The 20,117-nt window shown below is 38.1% G+C and overlaps 1 protein-coding gene across 3 annotated transcripts in view; it reads left to right on the forward strand.

Moving 5' to 3' along the window:
* RTKN2 (rhotekin 2) overlaps positions 1-20,117 on the forward strand; it is a 50,985-nt gene that overhangs the window by 23,569 nt on the left and 7,299 nt on the right. For all 3 annotated transcript variants that reach the window (XM_036386109.2, XM_036386110.2, XM_036386108.2), the window contains 7 exons: positions 1,993-2,046; positions 2,936-3,053; positions 4,441-4,641; positions 9,203-9,297; positions 10,789-10,895; positions 11,910-12,041; positions 18,404-18,569. In XM_036386109.2, the coding sequence (XP_036242002.1) occupies positions 1,993-2,046; positions 2,936-3,053; positions 4,441-4,641; positions 9,203-9,297; positions 10,789-10,895; positions 11,910-12,041; positions 18,404-18,569 (873 nt within the window). The remainder of the gene's footprint in view (positions 1-1,992; positions 2,047-2,935; positions 3,054-4,440; positions 4,642-9,202; positions 9,298-10,788; positions 10,896-11,909; positions 12,042-18,403; positions 18,570-20,117) is intronic.

Raw genomic sequence — 20,117 nt, forward strand, 5'->3', positions numbered from 1 at the left:
TTGAATAAATTATGTCATTTATGTTATTGTACCAATCGATTTTTTTGTTAGAAGACAATACATCAAATGTTGATGAAGAAGCATTATCATAATTTAAAGTAATTTTATAAAGGAATCATTGAGTTTAAATTTGATTAATTGTAGTAGTTGAATGTATCCAGTTGCATCCACACAGATTTACAGCTAATGGTAACTGAAATTAAGGTGTGTGAAAATTGATCTTTGTTTTTGATAAATGACAGCTCCTTCAGTCCAAGAATGAATTGAAAGCTGATTTACAAGTATCATGTTAAACTTGTTCCAGGATTGATTGTCTATACCCTGATGATTTTCTGACCAGGGTGTAAATTTTTCAGCTAGCAAGATATTGAAAGTGGCACACAGAAGTAATCTTTAATCTAGTGCTCTAATTGCTAACAATGTCCATCAAGTGCATTAAAATTGTCATTCAGAGTTTGCTATGATTAAAGATAGAGAAAGCTTTTATTTGTAACTGTTTTCACATATGAATGTAGATTTGAGACCTTTGTATTTTAGGAAAGAAATGTTCTGTGCTTTGTCTCTGACAAAGATGAATATATATATCTTTTAGAAGTTTGAGACTTTTGTAATGATTTTAATGAAAGTATTTCTCTTTGTGTAAAACCCCCTATTTTTAGAAATGCTTGCTATGCAAATGCATCTTTAGAAGTGAAAGGCAGTTTCAGAACACGGTGATGTATTGATTTTTAGGAAGTTAGAAGTCTAAAGCTGTATGCTGGTAGTTCACTTGAAAGTTTTTTCGTTTTTGTGAACACTTAAAAATAGCTGAATTTGAAAGTTTCAATATTGAAATAGCTTTTATAATAAGATGTCTCATAATAAAAATTAACTGAAATTTGAATTTTTCAGTTATCTTCTGAGACAGAGTGACTAAATGTGATTTCACTTAAGTTTTGTGGGTAAACCCCTGTAGGAATACATGACAATCTGATGCCAAAATACTGGCATCATTTTGCATCTTAGCATAATGAATGTGGATTTTTCCATCATTCTCATATGAAGACAACACTGGAGTCAGCAATGCTTCTTTATAACAATATTGAAGATTTTTGTCACAAGACAACTGTGTTCGTGCTGTTCACTGCTGCCATCATGTGTCACTTAATATATTGCATATGCTTTTAAACAGCAGCCTTGTACTTCAGAAATCAGGCCTGAATTTATAAAGCCCTCACATCATTTGTCTTTTAACAGGGGCCTAATAAAAAACATTATGTCTTCACCTGAGTCCTCTAAGCTGGAGGAAAATGTCACTTAGTACTATGTTGAGTTTAGTAGATAAATTGGAAAATTTAGTGAAAAAAAATACTTTCCTAATATTAAAATGACAGGCATGATTCAAAATAATGGCTTTGTAATTGCCTCTCTACTGTGGTTCTGAAGTAGAAGGGTATTTTTGTGTTAAAAGAAAAAAGATTTCGAAACTCTTTTTGCTGACTAAGACAATTCTGACTGGGAATGTGATTACAAGTGGTATTTTCTCTGTGGTTAGCAGTACAAGACTGAAGTGTTTGCAGTATAAGTATCCCAGTCTTTTCATTAAAACAGGAAGGTTTTCCTCTTGCAGTGGGATGAGTGGTTTTCAGCACAAGGCAAGCAGGATTTTGGTTTACATCTATGCATAATAATGGGCTCAGAGAATACCTCTCAGAACTGTGTTACACAGCTTCTCTGAAATGCTATTTCAGGTACTTTCAAATGAGATTTAAAATATTCTTTATTCCAGCATAATTTCTAAACAGGAATGACGCTTGAAGTTGAACTAATTATTCCATTTTCTTTTGATGTGGATAATAATCTTGGAATAGTTATGCTGTTCTTTGGGTGGAACGCCCTGTTACCACCAGAACATCAGAAAAAGAAACAACACACTTTTTATCATTTGTTTTGATCACAGATCTACAATATTGACTATAACTTCATCTCCCTTCCTTCTTTGTCCTCCTTCAGATATTCGAATACCATTAATGTGGAAAGGCTCTGACCACTTCAGCAAAAAAGAAAGTATGTAAGATGTAATTAATTACTCTGATAAGCAATTGGTTATGCCTGTAAATTTAAAGCTGAATGAGGAAGTTCATACTCATTTCAACCCCTTTTTTGACCTTTCATTAGGTCTATATTTTGCTCTTTGTTGTGTAAATGATTGTAATTTGAAGTGCTGGTTGTCACTAGCTGAGTTAGTTCAAAGTCCTGTGGTTCTGTGTTTAAACCCTACTCTAAAGAGTCCACCTGAGGAAGAATTCCAGAGGAGGCAACAGAAGAATGTTGTATTAAATGGTTAACTGAGAAACTTCTGATTAAACACATTGTTCTATGTCTTGTCTGCACTTGAGAGAGTGTATTGGAGGCTGTTTCCAATGAGAAATTTAAATGAAACTTGACTGTTGGTGTTGAGGGTATTATTGGATAGCCTTCAAGTACATGCATTTTGCTGTGTCATGGAGATTAATCCTAAATCTGTTCCAGCTGTCACCTGGCATCGATTTCACTTTGATTTTCAATAGGGTCAGAGATGCAAAGCATGGCAAAATAGCCTAATCCTATGTAGCACATTCATGAAATGATACAGACTTTGGATCAAATGTTAATTTTTTTGTGTAAAGTCAATTTTACTAAAAAAATTACATTTTTACTTAAGTTTTTGAAGTTGCTAGCAGACACTATACCTGATTACTCAACTTTTTTTTCCCCTCCTAATAGAGGTAGGCATTTTTTCTATGTATACAGGTCAATTCTCATAAAATCCTAAGATGAAAATTTGTGGTGGGAAGAATTTGAGGGCAATTCCTTAGAGGTCTGGATGACCATTTTGGGTGGTTTTGTTTACTGGCAGTGTTTGGTACTGTGACATGCAGTGTGGCTGATGAAGGTTCTCTGTGCCTCTCTCCAGAATCACAGCGCTATGCAGTGTTTTGTTTGTTCAGAATGGGAGCTGAGGTTTTTGATACTGAGGTGACTATTGTGGATGAAGCAATAACAGATATCTGTTTTGAAAATGTAACCATATTGTGAGTATCATTTACTTCTGTTGAATGAAGTACAAATATTGCTGTTTTCTTTTGCAGGTGGATGTGATTATGAATAAGATTGGCTGAGGTCCACTAGGTTTTGCTGTGGGCAAAGGAATCAGTAGAGGCTCTGTTCATTTTAGTGGGTGGAGGGTCCCCATCTCTGGAAGGCTGGTTTTGTGTACAGAATGATGCTGGTTGGAGATGTGCCAGTTGATCTGTAGTTCTTTTCATTTTTGCCCTGCTGAAGCATTTTTCTTTATATAAAGAGATAAACTTACATCTCAAACATTAATTAATAATTAATTAATAATTAATTTTATCATTAAATTAGTGCTAAAACCTGAAAGCATTATGACATTTTAGATGTAAATGTTATCTGTCCAGCAGGTTACAGTCTCTTTCCTCATGTAACACCTCAAGTCTGTTACACCTACCTGAGCGTGTGCTTGACTCCACTCCCTGCCTATTATATCTACAATTTAGAGAAAACAATTCTGTTTTCTGAGGAAGACTGACTGAAAAACTAGAACTACTAAAAACTTTAAATCAAGATCCTGAAAACTGAGTTTAAATCAAATTTTAAACTCTCTTAAACACCCATTCAAGTTAAGAGTGGGGATAAAGATTTAAATCTTCTTCTCAAAATTATGAGACTTAACCATTATAATTTTCTGTGAAGCACTGCAACAAAACCAGAAAAGGCACCCTAAGTTGCCTTGTATCCCACAAGGCATAAAAAGACTTGATAGAAAAGCTTTTGGAATGATTTCATTATGGCATGTGTGTAATGACATGATTTGGATCTGAAAGATGAGGTTAGGCTTCTGGCTTGATGACTAAGCTTGAGAACAAGAGAATCAGTAAAACTGAAAACTGAGAAAGGTTGTGGGCCAGAGGATGCAGCAGTAGGTAGTTAAGTTGTAAATGACAGATTTTATTAGATAGCATTTTTTATCAGTAATTTGCAGGGGATGGGGTGCAGTAAGATATCTTTTAAACAGTTCCATATGACTTAGGACCATAGGCAGGGATAGGTTTTCAATCATGTGATTTTTGTGTAACAGTAGAGGGCAGATTTAAGTGTGTTTGAATGTCTTGCCTGGTTATTTCCATAACGTGGGTGTTTTCTTCCATTTTTAACCTAAATGCTGAATTTCCTGTTTGTTTATGCTGCAATTATCCATCTCATGACCCCAATACTAAGTTACTACTGTGTACTCTAGTCCTTAATTCCATATTAATGTATATCTGTGCCTGAACGTTCTGGCATTTCTTCCCTTGATTAGAAATATCTTATTTAATCTATAAAGTAGCAGCAGCATTCCTTGGCTCCATACACAGTTTGTTAACAAACGCTCTGAAATTTTCTCCTCCCCCACTTCAGTGATGAAGCAAGCCCAGATTTCCAGGTGAAGGTTGAAGTCTATAGCTGCTGTACAGAGGAGTCTTTATATACAACAAACACTCCTAAGAAACTGGCAAAGAAACTTAAAACATCCCTCAGCAAAGCTACAGGGAAGAAACTCAAAGCTGCACTGGAAGAAGACAGCACTGAACCCCTTTTGCCTGCTGACCCAGTCATCCAGTAAGCCACATATATTGATGTTCTGGTTTTGTAGCTTTTAAAATAGAAATAGGCCAAATATAATTGTAAATTTTTGGCAAACTGCCTAGAAACTGGTTTTTTCTCTACTTGCCCAAGTGAAAAAAAATTACATTTTAAATAGGAAATGAGAAAGTAGGTGTGAATTCCAACCATGTCGCTGAGCCTTGGGGCCTGGTTCTGATCTTGAAACACACAAGCAGCCTTTATCTGTGTGCTCCACAGCCGCCAGCTGGTAAATCCACTGTTCTTTGCAAACTCCATAATATTTTTAGTTTGATCTCTAGAGGAAGTTGAGCTTGTACAGTCTGTGTGTGACACTCTATCCATGTACCTCTTCTCCTTCCCCCATCCCTGTTTACTTCCTCCCCCATACTATTTTTGCACCTAGCCAGTGTTGCTCATACTTGACAGGTAGATATGTGTAAAGGTTCCAAGTTGTGTGAAATAGGAAAAAGTGTGTATGTAGGCAGGAGAACACACTCCTGTACCCTCTTCCCTAATTCCACTTGCCAGCTTTTCAGTAAAACTCTGCTCTGCCAAAGGCACTTTATGGTTACTGTTACTTAGCAGGGGATTTCTGAATTGACTTTAGCACAGGACATTTTAAAATGACTTACTGGTTTTCAGTGTTCATAGGCATAAGTGCTTTTCCCAATAATTTACCTGTTTCCTTTTAAAAATTAACTGCCTACTAATATTTTCCAGCTACTTCAATTTCATTTGGATTTAAACAGGCCAAATACTGAATTTGCAAATATTAATGGCATTGGTTTATTTAATTTATTTTTATTTTTGGAAAGGATTTTTTTCAAGTAATTCTTCTTTTTTTGGCAGCTGACAGTAAAGAATCAATGCTTAATTCTTGCTAGGTGTTTAGTCTTAGTCTAGTTTCATATGTCTATTTGCTGGGATTTTAAAAGGAAACATTCAAGCATATTCTATCTTTGTTGAACTGATATAACTGTAAACTGATTTTTCTGTTTGACTCAAAAATAGACATCCAAGACATCTTATCCACAGAGCAAAACAAATTTTATCACTGACTTTCCAGTGGATTCCACCTAATGACAAAGCATTTTTCAATGTGCATCACGTCAGGTGGCTGTGCTTCAGCTGAGCCATGAGACACTGTCATTAGACACAGTTTGAATCAGATATAACCACTGGCTTCTCTCTCCAGTATAGATTGCCTGTCTCTTCAGGAAAAAGCACCAGTAGGCAATTTAAACAGCTGCCTCCTCCCCTGGGTTTTGCTTTTGGTTTCTCAATTGAATTTTCCTTCTCTCCATCTTGGAAGTTTGTTGTTGCTACGTAGATAATCATCTCACAGTGGCTATTACTTTCTTAACACAATTAAATGAACAATGAAGTGTTAAATGATGGCATTGCTGGGTGATTAAAATAGTTGTTTGGAAAGAAATGGGTTATTATAGGCAGAAAATAAGTTGTCAATTTCTTTTATAGGTTCCCCCAAGGATTTATATTAGTTAGACCTTGGTATGTAGCCCTTATAAAAAGGAAGAGACTGCAAGATTACAAGAGATCTTTCAAGTATTCCCAGAGAGTTTTACCAGTCCAGCAGGGGAAATTAAACTGCAACAAAAAAGTGAACTTTCTATATTATGCGAACACCTTTTCTCTGTAGATTTCATTTATACAAGCCTTTTTCTTTCCAGTGCACACATGAGTGAAATTCTCCATTTCCCAAAAACTCTGTGATCCCTCTGTTTCAAACTTCTTGGCTTAGAAATCTCTCTGGTTAGTGAGGAAACTCTCAGACTTGGAACTTCTTGAAAAAGCTTTGTGACAAAGGGCTTGATGGGTTGCTTAATTAGTTAATTTGGAATATACTGATATTCTCTCTTAATTATCCCTCATTTAGTTTCTATACAGTCTTTTGCCTGCTTAGTTTTTCAATTTTAGCTTAATTTTTTTTCTTTTTACATTTTTCATAGAAGAAAAAATTTTAGTGCAGTTTTGCTATTAAATTGCAGTGTAAGCAGGTTGCTCTTTGGATAAACCACTGGAGAGTCTCCCTCAAGTGCTGTTTACTGGTTTGCAGAACTGGCTGTGCAGGCACTGGTTGTTGTTTGATGTTTTGTCCTCCACTGGGCTGAAGGTGCAGCAGCTTCCATATCCTGTGTTTGATTTGGCAAATCCCCAGTGATATTTAGCTGGAAGTACACAGTCTAATCTGGTACAACTTTTATGGTTGGGTTCTTGTCAGCACCTGAAGGTTATATTTGGTTTTACCCTCTATTATTTAAGATCTGATTGAAAATTGAGCATATTGTTTTTTTTTTTTTTTTTTTTTTTTTACACCTCACAAGTCTTCCACTCATTCCTTCACTCACATTGAATGAATGAAGTGAGATTGGGATTTCTAACACTGGGTTTAATATTCAGGAATAGATTCTGGAATTGAAGATGTCTTAATTAACATACATTGATAGAGTGTTTTAGTTACACCTTCCCACACCCAGGTCTGTGTGGAAACTTCGGTGCCTCTGTCTCTTGATCAGTAAACAGATTTAACAATGAGCCTTTTCCACAGGCTTGTTGTGGAGATGAGCTGCTTGGGTTTTTTTAAGTGAAGTTATTAAATGGAAAAATACTACAGATATGCAAAGTACTGAATGAGATGCAGCAGGCAGATATGTTATACAAAGAAACTGCCATTTAAGGCAGTTAGCTAATTCTCTGAAATGCAAAGGAAAAACACAGTCAACAATCCTGATTAGCCAGTTAAATCTGAAAAATATCTGTAGATAAAACTTTCCTAAATTATATTGCAGCTGCCTGAAAGGAATGACTTGTATTTTAGAATGAAAATGTTACTGTGGAGCATATTTTAAAAGTGAAGTAGCTATTTTTTTTGGCAACGTTATTGTGGTAATTAGTCATGCTTTAGGAAAAAAAAAGTAACTTTAGAATCAGCACAGCAGTTTTATCTGTGAGAAGAAACTGAACTTTTTGGTACACTTTAAATAGAATGGTAATGCATTGCTCAACTGCTTGGTCAAACATAATCAGTGGAGGCTCTTTTGTCAAGGAGCAGTTTAGCAGGAAACATAGACAAATGCTGATAGGTTTTTGTTCAGATTTCCCTCTTGAAACGCTTCATAGCAGGGGTTTTTCACCCAGGATGTTATATTGTATTTAATTTTCTATTTGTTCCCTGGAGACAGATATGGAACACACCTCCCCTCTAACAAACTTCCTACTTTTCCTCCTCCTCTGTCCTTAGGGTTAGGGGGAGGTAGACACTCTCCTTATCTGCACAGCCAAAGGTCTGAAAACTCTGTGTTCCCACTGTGCTAGTAAGAAAAATAAAATCTGAGCAATACTAAGATGGAAAACTATTCTTGAGGATCTTAGTTCAATGGTGTCTTCTCAGCTTTTACACCACTAAGCTTTCTTATGTTCTACTGAAGATATTTTAAGGATCTTGTGCTAGATCCTGTTGGGGAGAGTAGTTAGTGATTTGGAGGGGTTTGTTTTCTTGTGAACTTTGTCCTAACTGCCATTAGCCAGGTGGAATTCCTACTGCACTGCTGGACTATAAATCTGTTACTTGGTCCAATGAGTATTTTAGAGAAAAGGTTAAAAGTACTAAATTTATACCAGTTTATTCCAAGAACTGCATTCCACAATTGCACTGTGCTGAATTGTAAGAGTGATACTTTTTTTCCCCTAGGCAAAATGCAAAACTAAGATAAAAGATTCTGAAACCTCCAAGTCCAATAAGTGAAAATAAATCCTTTCTGCTACAAAACTGGCCATAAGATTTCTGCACAGATTTCTGCCTGTGAATAATCAATCTATTGGATTATATAAAAAATACATATATAAACAACTGGTTTATAAAGTGTAGTCTGCATAGGCAAAGTGAAGAGCAGAGCAACATGGAGAAGCATTATAATGCCTTTTAATTTTTAACCTGTATTTTCAGATAAAGTTTGTCATCAGTTGTTCTATTAACTTTAGGAATTTTTGAACCTCTTACCAAATCTAATTGCTTTAGGCCTAGGAATAAGAGCTGTAAAACTCTTATTGAAAGTTACTTGGTGTCTGCCTAGAGGAGAGAGGTGCTCAGAGCATGCAGAGGGTTTGGATAGCACAGCCTGTGTGCCTGTGTTTGGCTGCTGCTGCCTCTTGAGGAAGCACAAGCCCAGCTGTAGGCAGTGACCACATGAGAGGTCTCCTGGCCAGCAGGTCCCAGAGAGGAGGCAGCAGAAAGAGTTGTAATGAATGATGGCATTGGTCTGGATCTGGGGGTACACATGGGGGCAGGAGATAAAGATCCAGGAAGGACAGGAACAGAATGTGGAACAGTGTTTACAAGGAGAACCAGAGACACAGGAGCCGTGTGGGAAGAGGTTGGAGGTTTCCATCTGTGGTCACTGACAGGTCCTGTCCTGCACCTTGCTGTTTCCTTGTACCCAAATGTGGTCTCTGAGGTGTGTCTAGACTCCCTTTAATTGCTGCCTGAGCAACGCGAAGAGAAACGTCCTAAACGTGCCTTTTCTTCCACATGTAGTGGAGCTAAGTACAGTTTGCTGGCATACACCACTCTGGGGCTGGAAAGTGCCGAGGACAATTTCAGGACCCACAACCTTACCATTACAGGAAATGGTAAGTACATATGGTATCAATTTAAGGAAATAAAAAACCAGTAACATTTTGCATTAAAGTCTTGTAAACTAAAGGGCTTAAAGAGATTATTTTTCTTGATACTCAATATAGAACAACTTTAATAAAATATTTAACGGCTCTAAACCAGGCATCTGTACACAGCTGAATAAACTATAAGTTGAGTAAAATTTCAAGTCCAGATGAAAATTTAATTCTTTTGGGAGTTTCTTCTGTCATTTGCATCTCCATCTTATATGAGTTGGAGTTATATACAAATTATTTTCCCTTCCTCACAACCAAGGAAGGGTATCAGAATGAAGAACAGCTTGTTTCTCTGTAGTCAGAAGGAAAGAAGAAAAATTGCTTCAGTTTGGCGAGATTGTTTGAGGCCCAGATTGAACACAGGATGTAAGTGTGTGTGTGCTTGCAGTCTGTGCTGGCTGCTGTCCTTCAGCTTGGGGGCAGCACGAGTTGGGAGCAGCCAGCCTGGATGCTGACACTGGGGGACTGATTATGCTGCAGCTGATGGTGGTGTTTTCACTTTTTGGTACTTTGTCCATTATTTTCTGCAAGGCTAGCCCCTCCCAGAAGCAATCCTCCAATTGTTAACTTAAGGCATGGGACTGTCACTGTTGCTTCTGGGAATTTAAATCATTTACTGGAGTAAACTTGATCTCAGAGGGAATTTCCTTCTTTACATTTCAGTAATTCTGAATAAGTACAGATTTGAACATTTATGGGGCATTTTTTTCTTGAAGTGTTGGATGAATAATTCTGAGTACCTTTGATATTTGTAAGCCTTTCTTTATTAGTACTTTATATCTTCAAGTTCCTTTTTCTGACATTAATTTACATAATTTAGTCTGATGAGGAAGGACATACCTGGATATTTTGGTTCATTACAAGCATTTCTAAACCTTGACCAAAGACACAGTCGCATTAGTGGAACATTGCATTACCTACTTCTAATTACAGGAGAGAGAGCCTATTGCACAGTGGAGCTGAGTGATTCCAATTCGTTAGGAACTCCTTGGAACCCTAAGTGCTCCTCTAGTGCTGAAGGCAAAAGTAGATACAAATTCCTCATTTGAAGCCTTATTGAAACATCCTGAAGCAAAGTGCTCATGTATAAATGTAGCTGTGTGCCACAATGGGATGGGCTCAGGGACTTACCTTTCAAAGAGTTTCTAGCTCTGAAATGAGCCACATTTTATGTAAGAACAACTCTTTTTTGCAGAGCAATATTGCCATTTTTACTTGAAATTATTTTGGAATTTAGTAATTTTTTTCAATTAAAAAACATTTCCTGAAGACTAAAAATCAGTTTTAATCTAATCCCACCGGATTAAATCTCATTCCTTAAAATATGAAAATATGCTTATTTAGACTCAGGATCTTAATGTAAAAACAGATGTAGAAAGCTAAACTGTATGTTCAGGGCAATTTTTCAGACCTGAGTGTTTGTCTCTTTTGTCTTTTTCTTTCCCCCAGAGGAATCCTCTTTTTGGCTGCCCCTGTATGGGCACATGTGTTGCCGTTTAGTTGTCCAGCCCTCCTGCATGGCCAGGGATATGATGGCAGGATTTCTAAATCAGCAGGTAAGGAGGCCTTGCTTGTGTTTGCATCCTGGCCTGTTAAAAGCTGTCACTAAGAGTCAGTTGTTAGAAGATTTGCTGTTACCTGAAGTGCTGTATGGAGAACTGTTGTTCTTTACCTGTTCTGCCTAGAGCAAGGGGGAAACTCTCACAGCTACATTCACAAAAGGTGCCTTCAGTGGCTGAGCATGGAGAAATCAATGTTTCCTTGGCATGAATGACGTAGGCTGTTAGTACAGATCAAGTAAAACTCTTGTTTCGGAGTTGGTTTGCAGTGGTACTTGATGGCATCAGTCCTGGTGATCCTGTGGCTCTCATCCTTGTACATACCCCTTGTTGTGATGCCACAAGAGTTCTGTCCCAGCATGGTGAATCAGGCTGGTGAACAGAGCCACATCTAAACTCATCCCTTCAGAAATGATTCATGTGAACTCACTTTACTTCTCTATTTTGGTTTGTTGCACAACTAGCCAAATGAGAAGGTGATAGTGGAGGGCCAGAGGGTCTGGGTCATTTGTCAGGAGTGCTGAATTACAGGCTTTACACTGATTGTGAAACTGTTATGGTTTTATGAAAGCTGTTCAGAAAATTCATTTGAGGAAGTGGAAATTCTAGACAAATGTCTTTGCTTGACATTTGTTGAATGCAGTATGTATTTCCAAAGTGAAATACTCTTTTTATTTCTATAATTGTGCAATTACTGTAGCTAATAAAGGTGCTTTCTTTTTTTACACTAGACACCAGATCTAGATTTCATTCTGTGTTAACCAGCAGATTCTGTATTATTAGTGTCACATGGCAAGTCTGTGAAAACTGTAAAACAGCAGAAGACATTTAAAGTACTGCTCACATTTCAGAAATCAGTGATTGAAATGTTCTATAACAGAAAGTCTTTGTTGTAGGAAGGAATTTGGTGTGGCTAAGGTTTGATCACTCAAGGCTGGTATGTGTGCACCTTGCAACATGGTTGTGTTTTAGGTTTATGTTTGGCAATTTCTCACTACTTCTTCTCCTTAGCAAATGATAGGAGGTCTGACAAGCTGGAGGAGGCTGTATTGTGTACTGAGAGGTGGCAAGCTCCTTTGTTATTACTCACCAGAAGAAATTGAGGCCAAAGTGGAGCCAGCATTGACAGTTTCCATCAACAAGGTAAAATTGGTTGTATGGGGATTTTTTTGTTTGTTTTGTTGGGGTTTTTTTTTTGCGGGGGGAGGGGTTAAAATTTATTTTATTATTTTGGGGGATGTTCTTTTTAGTTTAAGAAACATGTGCAGTCATTTGGGCTCTAAGCTGCTGGTATGCAGAGTGCTTTATAGGTAGAGTGAGGGTGGGATGTACTTCAGTGAAATTTGCAGTCCCCCAGCAGGAACGTAACATTCCTTAGCTGTGGATGTAAATTCCTTCTATTGCATTAGACTGGTTAGCACAGAGGCAAAAAGGAGGGTGTTTTTCTATAGGAAAAGTAATAACCTTTTATATCACAGTTCTATAAGACAGCCCTTGGAAATGTATTGCTTACAATCCCCTAGCAGTGCTTTGGTAGAATGTTGTCCTCAGCAAGATGGAATTCCAACAAAAGCTTTTTTGTTGTTACGTGTTATTTGGCCACAGTCTTAATTAGCAGGAGAAATGGAAAATTTTTCAAAATATTTTAGTGCCTTAAAATAAGCTGCTTTTCTTAATGCTGGTTTTGTCCAGAGCATAATAACTTTGGAAATGCTGTTCTCTAGGATGATATTATTGCTGTTGTTCATGCCCTGAGTTTAAAATGCAATTTTAAAATATTGCTTACTATTTGACCAAAGAAACAGTAATTAACCTGAAGTAATATTTAAATTAGTAATGTTATGGGAAGGACCTTCTAGAATGGCAAGCATTAGAGAGAACAGATGCTTTCAACAGCTGGTTTTGGTGCAGGCACCAAGGGTTAATATCCCATAAGGATGGGCAGAGGAGTTAAATGTTGTTTGCAGTACCATGGCTGGGTTCATCTCACAAAGGGAACAGACCCGTTTGGGAGCTGTGTTAAGCACAGGCTGTTCTGGGTTCTGCCGCTGAGCTGCGAGTGCCAGGCAGGCCCAGGGCAGTGCTGGGGGCTCCAGGCAGGGCAGCTGGGGCCAGCAGGAGCCTTGGCTCCCACCCTGTTTGCCTTTCACCAGTTCTCTTACCCCACTCATTACCCGGCTGCACAAGCACCTGGGTGCTACAAGCACGGGGCTCAGCTGGGGACATGTGGGGGCATGGGGTGACAAAGAATGATTCTCACAGCAGCAGAACCAGCTCTGGGTGCTGCATCCTTGTTCAGAGTGAGACTGCTGAGGAACCCAAACATTTAAATGGGTTGTAACAATCTGACCTGTTTGTGTTAGGATGGTTTTTTAATTGCTAAGATTTAAATTGATTCCTTAAATAAAATTACCTGTTTTTCTAGTGCTATTTTTTCTTCCAACTGTTTATACATTTACATTAAATAAATATTTATACTGTGATATATATTTAAGTAGGTTTACTTCTTCAGTCACTTTCAATTTCACTAAGTCAGCCTCTGCCACAAATCTGTTTTCCAGCTATTCACGGTATCAGTTAAGAAATGGTAAACTTTAATAAATTATAGAATGACTAAATAATTCTAAAACATGACAGGAATATTTTTTAAAATTATCTATCAGGCTGCCTCATGTCTTTTCTTGGGGTTCTCTGTTTTAGTCTAAATCCTGATTTTGCTTTTCCTTTTAAAATAACCATATTGTACTAAGATATTTTGCTCCTTCAAGTAACCTATGCACCTAGAACCTAAATTCCAGCTTGATAAGCCTGAGAGATTGTCCTTATGTTTGCAGGGTATCCTTAAAGCTAACTTGTAAAAGGTACATGATTTATTTGTCTTACACCATTTTACAAAAATATCATGCTGCTGGAGAATGACTGTGAATCCTTCTTCAATGGAAATAAAAACAAACAAAAAAAGGAAAATGCTATTGAAAACATATTTGGATCCTTTACTACTTAAACAGTTTCTCTTGAAAATAACTTAATGCCTGCAGATGTTTTCTGATTCCTTTGTTATGAAATTTCTCTTACGGATTAAATGGAAGCAGACTAATCGTATGGGCTTGTCTGCTACATGTTGTTAAAGAAACAGCAATTTCAAAGTGAAAGTTGAGACTGAACATCAACTCTAGACATTCTAACTAAAATCTCTTAGGGTTGCATATGTGGCATTTTCATTTGTAATGTGAAGTTGATCCTTTACGTGTAATTTAAAGATACTTTCTGAGAAGTAATGAAATTATCTGGATTTATGAGAAATTCTCTGGAAAAGGTTCACACCAATAGCTGTATTTCCAATTCCCTTTGAATTGAGACTTGAAGCCATTAAGACCAGCAAAGTCATTACTTCAACTTTAGATGACTTCACTGCTACTGCTGTTGAGCAAGAATGGTTCTGCAGTTCCTATTATGCAAGTGCTACTGTTATTGTTCCAGCTAAATGTGATTATAACATATTATATTGCACAACTAAGTAGGAAAAGAGAAATGATATTTTCTGTAGCAAAGAAAATTTACTGGAATCCAATTTGAAGAAATATCCTTTATAGGCCAGTTCCTGATATTTTTTCAAGTTTTCTTTAATTTGAAATGAAAAATAAAGGCCTTGCCTACACGTGATAGCTTAGTAAATTGGTGCATGTTCCAGCAGTTCACATTAGTTGCTCAGTGTTTGGAATACATAATCTACTGTGTTTGGTACATAGATTAGAAAACTTTTTTCGTGCCATGGGTGCCTGAAGCTTGAGGGATTCTGGGATCTTGCTTCAAATTGCTGTAGTCCCATGATTTCCTTCCTGGCATATTTGGCCCATGCAGGCTTTGTCCTGGGGCTCTCTCCGTGCCCCTGCTGATGGCTGAGGGGAGCAGGGTGAGGAGTGAGGGTTTACAGCCACAGGCTCATGGGAACACTGCTGATCAGTACAGCAGGAGCAGAGGCACAGAATCAATTACCTTGAATGACAGTCCTTGGTGGTACAGCTGTTCTGCCTAGGTCAGGTACAGGATTTTGTTGGAAAATGTGATGGTTGCAGCAGTGTAACTTCAAGGGAACCATACATATTTCTAGGGAAGCAGGGAGTTCATCCTTGGGCTGGAGCAGAGGAACATGGATGTCAGTTCTGGACCAGGTGAGCTTTTAGGGAGCCAGCAACACGAGCAATATTCACTGTGTGTGTGTTGGGGAACTCCAGCACAGGGAAATGAGATAAGCCCTGAAAATATCTGTATTCTCTGTGGTAAGGACTTTGTCCCAGTGGTTGGCTTAGGAAAAGCCTAACTGTGAAAATGTATTGGAAAAGCACAGACTAGTTAAGTGCCTCCCAATGTCTGGTATCTCATATCCCATTGCTCGGTTTAGTCTTGCAGTTGCTTGAAAGAGGTTGTGGATGCAGGCAGGGGAAGCAGGTAGAACACCCAGATCCTTGTATGCTCAAACTGAGCAGTTTGAAAGCTGCTTTATTGGCTCACTGTTGCCTCACAAAATGCTTGCTGGTCATGTATTGCTATCTCCTTTTCCCTGTTTTCAGCTGCTGCATTGCTCCCAAGAACAATGGCACAGATATCCTAATATTGCTTATCCATGTCACACTCACACGTTGTACTGACCAGCCAGTGGCCATGAGGATGTCACATAAGTACAAGCTCACAAAACAAGGAAGGGACAAAATATTAGCTGATAGACTGCATAAGTGTGTTTGAAAGCCATAATTTGAAATTAAACAATTTTTCTCTGCTTGCCTAAAAAAAAATTTCATGGAAATTGTTAATATTACAACAGAAACCAATGCATGTACAGGTTATACTTGCTTTCAGTGTTGTACTGAATTTCAGTTTGGTTTATTTTTTTGTACTAAAAACATGAAGAGAGTTTGTGTGTGTTATTTGATTTGTTTAACCTTAAAATAGATACACAGAACTTGGTCTTTAGGTTATTCAATATTTTTAAGAACTGTAATTTGTTCTGATGTCTTAAAATGGTCTTTATAACCAGTGCTTCTTAGTGTGTCAGGAATGGCTTATCAGGAAAATGTTGTACTGCAGCAGTAAAAAAAGTTCTCTCTGTGTCTTCTTGTAAGCTTAAAATATAAGCTTTCCAGAGAGGTATTATCAGGCAAAGAGATTTTATTTGTGGGGAGAAATATAGAGTAAGGTTGGTATTTACAAATACCATATATTTTTCCCTCTTAGTCTTTGCCCATCTTCAAAGAAACAATCTTTTGCATAAAGAATATAAAACTGGCTTCAGCCTCCCCAGAAGAGTCACTTGAGTTCAAGATTCAATTGTTTTCCTGTTGCCATCCACTGATTGTTCTGCTCTTTACAATTGCTACAGCAGGGTTGGTTCAGTTTTTTTATAAGACTGGGAAAGATATTATTACAACATGGTAAATTAAAACACTTTTTGTTGTGTTTTTTGGGGTGGTTTTCTGCTTGTTTTCTTTTTGTTTTGTTTTTAATAGCTTTTTGTTGGTTTGGGTTTTGCTTTTATGAAGTGGAACTGGGCATGTCGTGTAATTCACCCAAGCCTGACAAATTCATCAGCCCATTGCTGCAATGGCGTCTCGTATGACTGCTGAAATATTCAAGCATCAGATGGAGATTGTTGCTTGAGGATTCATCTCCTTTGAATAATACCACAGTTGTGGGATAAAACCTGCAGCAAACATCATTAAATAAACTTGTGTGTATGGTATGCTTGAAGTTCTTACCTGTCAAATGTTAATCTATTTGATTTCATTTTTTGCTGGTATCTATGGTTACCTGAGTTAATGGGATATAGAGCACTGATGGATGAATTACTTCATCTCCTATTTTTAGACAGAAGAATTTAAATGAACATATCCATCAGATATGCTGCAAGCAGTTGTTGGTATTTCAAATGGTTACTTCAGTAATGTATTTAAAATCTGGGGAATGGCCTGTAGAGTAACTTTTGTTTTTCTGAGTATCGGAACTAGGCTCATCCCCATGGGATCCCGTGTGTAAACTTAATTTCTGTAGGTGTATGTTTAATGTCTTTAGCAGATGTTTGACATTTGGTTGAGTTGAGTAGAAGGGAACTGGTTGTTCTGTCCTCCCTGATTTTGAGGAGCCACCTTTGTGGTCAGGTTCCCTGTCCATCCAGACAGGAGATGTTTGAACACAGCCCTGGCTGTGACTGTTGGCTTCCGTCAAATCCTGGGCACTGCCAGGAGTGCCCCGGGGTGGCAGGGGGGCAGTGCAGGCTCCTGCTGGGTGTTAGGTGTCCTCAGGGCTGGCTGCTGCCCTGGCACCAAAGCTCATCACTCTGCTCTCCTGGGTGTGCCAGCAATCCTCTGAGGAGCAGTGCTGTAATGGGCTGCTGCTTGTTCAGTCAGCTCAAGTTGCATGTGCAAAGATATTCCCAGGGCTTCTACTTTACTTCTACAAATAAAGTGATGTTAGTTGTTTTAATTTACTCAGCATGTTGTGATGAGCAGCAATGTTGACCAGTTGCCTTCTGGAATTCTTTTAGTTGTGTTTTAGCTAAACTTAAAGCTTTTAGCATTTTACACACACACAAAAATCACTGAGTTAGGGATAAGTGGTTTTTTGGTTTTTTTTTAATTGTAGTATTGCCATAACAAAGAAAGTGAATGCTCTGAAAATACCACTGGATCTAGTCTAGAGCAATTGAACTATGTCCCTGAACAGAAGGAAAAACCTTAACAGTGCTGCTGTGTAATCTGAGAGCTTTTCTAACTCTAGGTGAAGAGATTTTTTAGACTTGTGTTATACTTTTTGGATATATATACACATTTAATTATTTCTGTGTAGCTTTTCCTAAATAAGTTAAAACCAAAATGTGTATTTTTAAATGGGAAATAACTTTTTCCATTAGAGAAGAATCTTGTTCTAGTAGAACTGTATGGGTTACTGCTACAAATGCCCCTTTAAAGATGGCCTAGGTAAGTTTCTTTTTCATTTTCCCGTCACTATTGTATTACCCTGCCTGTGGTGATGCACTAAGATGAACGTTAAATGGATACAAGTTTACAGTGCAGTGGGTAAACAATGGCCCAGGGAAGTGCGGTAGGAGGTGTAAATGGTGGCTGCAATAATGTGGTTGTCCATCTGAATCAAAGGAGCTGCTTGCTGTTATTGTAGATTATTCGCTAAACTGCTGTGGAGAAGAGTGAGCAGTGTGAGATGAGCTGGTGAAGGTAGAGAGAGGGGAACACTGAATTACAGTACATTCTGTAATTCAGACTGAACTGTGATAATTGTGCTTTATTCCCTTATTTTTCATGTTTTATGCCATTTTAACAGTTTTATGATAAAACAATTTTATAATCAGTTCCCGACATTGGTTCTTTTTTTTCCAATTGGGCATTAATCTGAAGTAGACAAAAAGGCAAATTCTACCTTCCTCACACTGTCATTGGCCCTAAGTTGATGGCAGTGTGAAGCAATAAGTCATTAGCACAGTTTGTTGTTCCTAGGAAACCAGGATTCGAGCTGTGGATAAGGACTCCAGGAGAAGAGCCAATAACTTCTCTGTTATCAACCCCGTGTCTGGAGAGGGTGTGACCCAACGTTTTGCTACTGACAGTAGGGAAGAACTTCATCAGTGGATGGAGGCTTTCTGGCAGCACTTTTATGATCTGAGTAAGTAAGCAGGCCGTGCTGGCAGCGTGCCCTCCGAATGGGCATTATGTAACATCAAAGGGATCTTTGAGCAATTCGAATTGCAATTGCCTCATAAGCCTTTGTTGGCAGGAGCGAAAAGAAATATATTCTCTGGGATAATACTGGGTGGTGGTCTAAGTCGTTGGAAGGCAAATATTTGACTAAACCAAAGTTCATGTGTTCTTGCAGGAAATCAGAGGCAGAGTATGTCCATCAATCTCAGAAAACTTGTTCTCTCAGCAGTGTTCTTGATAATGTTTTTAAAGACTGATAAATTCTCACCGTCTTTTCCTCTTCCCACTGTAGTGGGAGGAGTCCACCTCTGCCTGGGCACCCAACCAGTGGTCTGTTGGTCTGGTGAGATCCTGCAAGCATAAAACCTTAGTATGGAAGCCTTAGTGACAAGTGGGGAGGATGCTGGAATCGTGTGGGGCCTGGGCTAGGATGGGGTTTCAGCCAGCTCTTGGAAGCAGTCACACGTAAACTTGGGGTTTCCTTGCTCAGCAGTGTTATGGATGAATTAAATGGCAACTTGTTATAACAGGGATTGCTTGATTCTGTGTAGTTCAAAGGTTTTGGTAGCCCTCATCACATGGGAATATGCTCACCCAGGCACAGTCCACCCAGCTGGGCAAATACACACTGCTTACCTGGACCTCAGCCTTTGGAACAGCATTAAAGGGTTACCCTGATCCTGTGGCAAACCTCTGGAACAACCCTGATCTGACATGGCAGAGGGAACTCATTTATTGGTGTGAAATATTGTTGAAGTTGTATATTGTGCTCCTTGTTAATCACCAAATCTTTATTATAAAAACTACATAGATTAATTTGCCTGTGTCTTTTTTTTCTGCTTGACTCACAGATTTACTGAGAGTAGAGACTGTCAGCTTTTGTGCTGCCATTGACAAAGTAGAGTTGCTTCCTGGTAGGCATTTTTATCAGGTCAGAAAACAAAACCAGGTCAATTAATGAAATATCAGTCTTTAGTCAGAGACAACACCAATCAAGTAATTGAATTGAGGATGTAGAAACTCAGAGCCGTAGTTGTATTTCCAGTCATTTCTAACTTTGATTTACAATGAGAAAAAGCACTATCAATTAAAGAAACACACCAAGCAAAAACTAGGGCATCCTCTTTAAATTATCTGTAGAGTAGGGTAAAAGATCTACTTCTTATTCATTATAGATAGAATACTACCCACTGATTTTTTGAGACATTTTCTTTGGATTCAGAAAAAATGGGTCACTTGGCATTTAAATGCCTTTTTTCTTCCCTGGTTCTAAAATTCTCTTAAAATTAATGTGCTCAGAAAACTTGGAATGATTGGTATGAACAAAGTAATTTTACTGTGTCTTGTTTTCCTTAAGGTCAAAATCTATTAATAGAAAAAGAGGTTTTCTTGTCTGCTAAGGGATAAAAGGCAAGTTATCCTCTATTAAAAACAGAATGTTCCTTTGCCATGACATTGTAACATGGCTGTATAACATCCGGCTTGCAGGATATTGGAGGCTGTTCCTGATAAC

Source organism: Molothrus ater, chromosome 8, assembly GCF_012460135.2.
Source record: "Molothrus ater isolate BHLD 08-10-18 breed brown headed cowbird chromosome 8, BPBGC_Mater_1.1, whole genome shotgun sequence".
NCBI classification, from domain to species: Eukaryota; Metazoa; Chordata; class Aves; order Passeriformes; family Icteridae; genus Molothrus; species Molothrus ater.